Source organism: Musca autumnalis, unplaced genomic scaffold (assembly GCF_047663935.1).
Source record: "Musca autumnalis isolate F117 unplaced genomic scaffold, ASM4766393v1 scaffold_5, whole genome shotgun sequence".
NCBI classification, from domain to species: domain Eukaryota; kingdom Metazoa; phylum Arthropoda; class Insecta; order Diptera; family Muscidae; genus Musca; species Musca autumnalis.
In genome coordinates, this window is record NW_027412088.1 from 42,305,073 (window position 1) to 42,309,209 (window position 4,137).

Sequence of the window (4,137 nt, forward strand, 5' to 3'; positions counted from 1 at the left end):
TACATTGTATTCTTACACCCTCAAATTATGTCCGAATATTAACTACATCGGAACACTCCCACACAAAGTTTGGAAAGGGTTTAGTTTAAAGATAGTTTTTAAATTTTTGTCAACATGTTGGGTATGCGGCCCTAGTTAAGGTAGTTCAATTTTTTTATACTTCCTGTGAAATTGGCCCATAGACGTAAGACGTATTGTGATTGCTTCTTTTCTTTAGCTCCGTGACTGAGGGTATAACTCTGTCGGCACAGCTGACTGATACTTTCTAACTTGTTACGTGTTTATGTAGTAAACTTTATTTATGTAATAATACAAATATCGTAGAACAAGATTATAAACCTATAAAAGTACCTTCAAACAAACGAATATTATCAGAACTAATAATGGTGTAATAAAATGGATGATCCGCTTTGAAGATAAGAGATTGAATGCCGCCGCCATCTCGTGTCGTAATGGATAGGCCTGGAAAGTATTTCAAATTTAAATAAAATTAAAAATTCTTGGAAAAAATATGGAGACTACAAGGATATGTGGATGCGAGGAAATTTTAAATTTACGCTGTATTTTGCAAATACTATGTATTCGAAAAGCATGCATAAAGCATACAGACCCTACTCAAGACTTGATTTCTACATACCAGTGGCAGCAGAAGCCTCCGTTCCCTTTTCATCAACTTCAATGAATGCCTTGTGTATAACATTGGAAATCTTCAATGGTTCGGCAGAGTTCAACATGTGACCAAATTCTCCAGAATTAAACATTTTATTCATGCCAAGCTGAAAGAAAAACATAAGTACACTCTGTTATTCCAATTCCTATATTAAGAGAAACACAATATATTTACCTTTGTGAGAGTATCCTTTAACTCCATTTCAAACTCCGTTTTAAACTTAGGTAAATAAATGTGAACATGAGTACGATCCATAGTTTGATTTGCAATTGTCTCAAAGGAAATGTGCTTTAGCTTTTCCACCAAGTCCGTCAATCCATCAAAAGAATTAGGTAAGAGAATTAACATAGATAAGTCGGAATTTTTATATGGCAAACGTAAAGCTGTGGCATTTAGTTCGGGGAAAATATTATAATATGAAAGCTCTTTCCTATACATCATTGGCAGTTTTATGACTCTGTTGGGAGCATTAAGGAAAAAGTCTTGTTGACTTGTTGCTTCCCTTGGGAATTCCGTCATCCATTCACCCTTAAAGTGAATTGCACTGAGCAGAAATATTCTGGTATCGGATGATAAAGATGTGGAAGAAATGAGATTTTTAATTGCTCCACCGGTACTATTCTCCACCCAATTATTTATGGCATAAGCTGCCTGTTGACTTTGAGAGAAATCTATATTTTCTACAGCTGCACCAAAACGTTCTACTACCGTACGGTTGTAATCATCGCGTACCGAGTAATTTTGCATTACATACATTTTATTAGCCACATTCAGTAAAGAATTATTTTCATATTTCAGCAAAATGTCATGATATTTATCAGCCACACTTTCCATAGATTTGCCATAAATATTTAAAGAGGCATCCATCTCCAATGCTGTTTGTCCTTCAGCACCCATGCGTGTCATTGTTAAACAGGTTTGTATGGAAAATGGTGAGAAGAATATATTTTTACCAGGATTTCCTTGATACAATTCCCTGAAGAGGTTATCTCCAAACACATCCAAACTGTTGATAAAATCTGCTTTGCTAAATTCCTGATTCACATCGTTGACTTTTGAAATATTTTCCGAAGAGTTGGAGGTTTTTTCGTTGTGATGCAATGTTATAAACACGGGTATTGCTATTACAATAATTGCTGCAACTACAGTTAATATCAGCCATACTGCAATACAAAGACACGACATTTTGCCCTATTCAATGTGGGACCTTTGGCAACTGAGGTTATAGACGCAGTAAAAACTATAGCTCTAGTTTTTTTTTTAGAAATTTAAATTGTGTCTTTAGCCTTTAGGTAATTAATCATTCGCTTGTCTTGTACACCACTGAAAGATAATTACGCCTTAATTTCAAAAACACAAAACAACGTGTACTTTCCCAAAGTATGACTTGTTTGTTGTGACTGACTAATAAATTGTGTCTTTCCATGACAAAAACTTAAAAAGATTAGTCGAATTTTCGAAACAAAACTTCAGCCAACAGTTGTCCAAACAATGCCAGCAATGAAATCAACACTTTTGATATTCTTTTGAAATTCACTTTGGGGGAAAATAACATATAAACACGTATCCAAGCATAGCATTCATTAACATATTATCGGAGAGGTTTTCCCCAAAACTGTGAATACGTAATCTTTTTATACTAATTCTAACAATGTGCCCGCTACCTTGTATGCGGAATTGGAATAAAATACATTAAAACAATACTTACGAGTAATTTGGGAATGGTGAACAATAACTCAAAATTCCAGCTTTATCCATTTCTGCAATACCAAAATGGTACCAAATCGTACACATAGGCATAAGTTTCAAAAAATAACACCTTGCATCAACCCTATATCTAAATTGTCATTCTGATTCCCAGCCGTAACTGTTCCCCCAAAACCGATTATAGTAATGCTTATTACTTTCATATATATACGTACATACGAATTTCCAAAACTTCCTCCTTATATCCACTCTAAAAACCAATGAACGCAAACAAACAAAACGATTCCCGTACCAATCACACCAAGTCACAAACTTTTCAGTTTCTCTAAATCGTTTCGCTCTCAAAACAAAACAACAAACTTTTCAATGCAAAAATATGAAACCCGTACGATTACTGAAATGTACTTCGGCTATGGTTTGCCGAGTTGTTTCATTTACCACCGAAACAAAAAGAAATCAGCTGAGCCAGGCTGAGGTTTGAACCCACGTCCTTGAAAACCACAGAAAAAAAGTGTTGTCACGGCGTGTTAGCGTTCAGAGCCAAACTCATAACTTTCAAAGACAGCGCCAAGCGTTGTCATGGAAGCACAACTAAATGGGAAAATCCTCATTGTTTTTGTAAAAAACAAAACAAAAATGCATTTGAAAGAAGAAAAGTTCGAGGACAGAGAAGCCGCTCCACATCCGATATGTCTGAAGAGACTTTACCGAAGGCGAAACATGCATGTCACATAGTGGTGGGTGTGTGGGTTCGAATCGTCGGCATTCCTTTTTCACTTGCATTATAGATCATAAAGGTAGATTATAAAAAAAAATTGATCAATGCAATACTCAGACACACACACACATTTGATTGCTTAACAAACCTATCCCATGCAAACATTTTCTGTCACCTAAGAATAATTCGCGATTCTCCTGGGCGATTAATTTTTCGCAGGCGATATCGCCTAAAAATCTTCCCCGTATCACCAACCTAATGATTCGCTGACGAATCATATGGAAGATCTTAAGAAGAAGAAAAAATAAAGAAAACATGTAAAAAAGGATCAGTCGGCTTCGCCGACAGAGATATACACCCTCAGCCTGTGTGAATTGAAACACTTTTTTCCCAAAAAACGTATATATTTAAGGGGTATTGAAAATTTTGAACCGACAAAAATATGGATTTGAATAGAAGCTCAAAAAGTTTTGCGGGGAAGGTATCTAAAGGAATGGACCGATATTCTATTTTGGAAGTGGGTCTTATTTTGGGTGCCATCCCCCTCGATAAAAATCGCGACCACCTGTCGTTTCAGTTGGTCACCATATAATTCAGAGGTTTTGGTCTATTATATCAGGAAGCTTGTACTTGCCTACGAAAAACATGATATCGCTGTAAACAGGACCACTAAGTAAAAATGTTCAAGGTATCCTCGCACAGACCCTTAACCGTGTTGCTCTGTTTCTGAGATATCGCGCGTACTATTTTATATGATATCGCTGTAAACAGGACCACTAGGTAAAAATGTTCAAGGTATCCTCGCACAGACCCTTAACCGTGTTGCTCTGTTTCTGAGATATCGCGCGTACTATTTTAGCTAATATTTCCGAATTTTTGTGGGGGAGGTACCGGAAAGAGTGGACCTAGAAGTACCACCTTCGAATTTAATCTAATATTCGAAGAAATATTACGATATGCAAAGTGTGGATCAAATCAGTATTTGGTTCGAGAGTTGTACTCTCCAGCCACTACATGGTGCCATAGAGGGGTTTTTTAGAAT

At 36.3% G+C, this 4,137-nt stretch overlaps 1 protein-coding gene across 1 annotated transcript; it reads right to left on the reverse strand.

Annotated features, from left to right (window-relative positions):
- Positions 1-273: 273 nt before the first annotated feature.
- LOC141405531 (antichymotrypsin-2-like) lies at positions 274-2,285 on the reverse strand. Its single transcript, XM_073989988.1, has 3 exons — positions 845-2,285; positions 638-776; positions 274-462 (listed from the first exon to the last, which is right to left on the reverse strand). The coding sequence occupies exons 1-3, from the start codon at positions 1,853-1,855 to the stop codon at positions 332-334; spliced, it is 1,281 nt and encodes a 426-aa protein (XP_073846089.1). The 5' UTR covers positions 1,856-2,285; the 3' UTR covers positions 274-331.
- Positions 2,286-4,137: the final 1,852 nt, after the last annotated feature.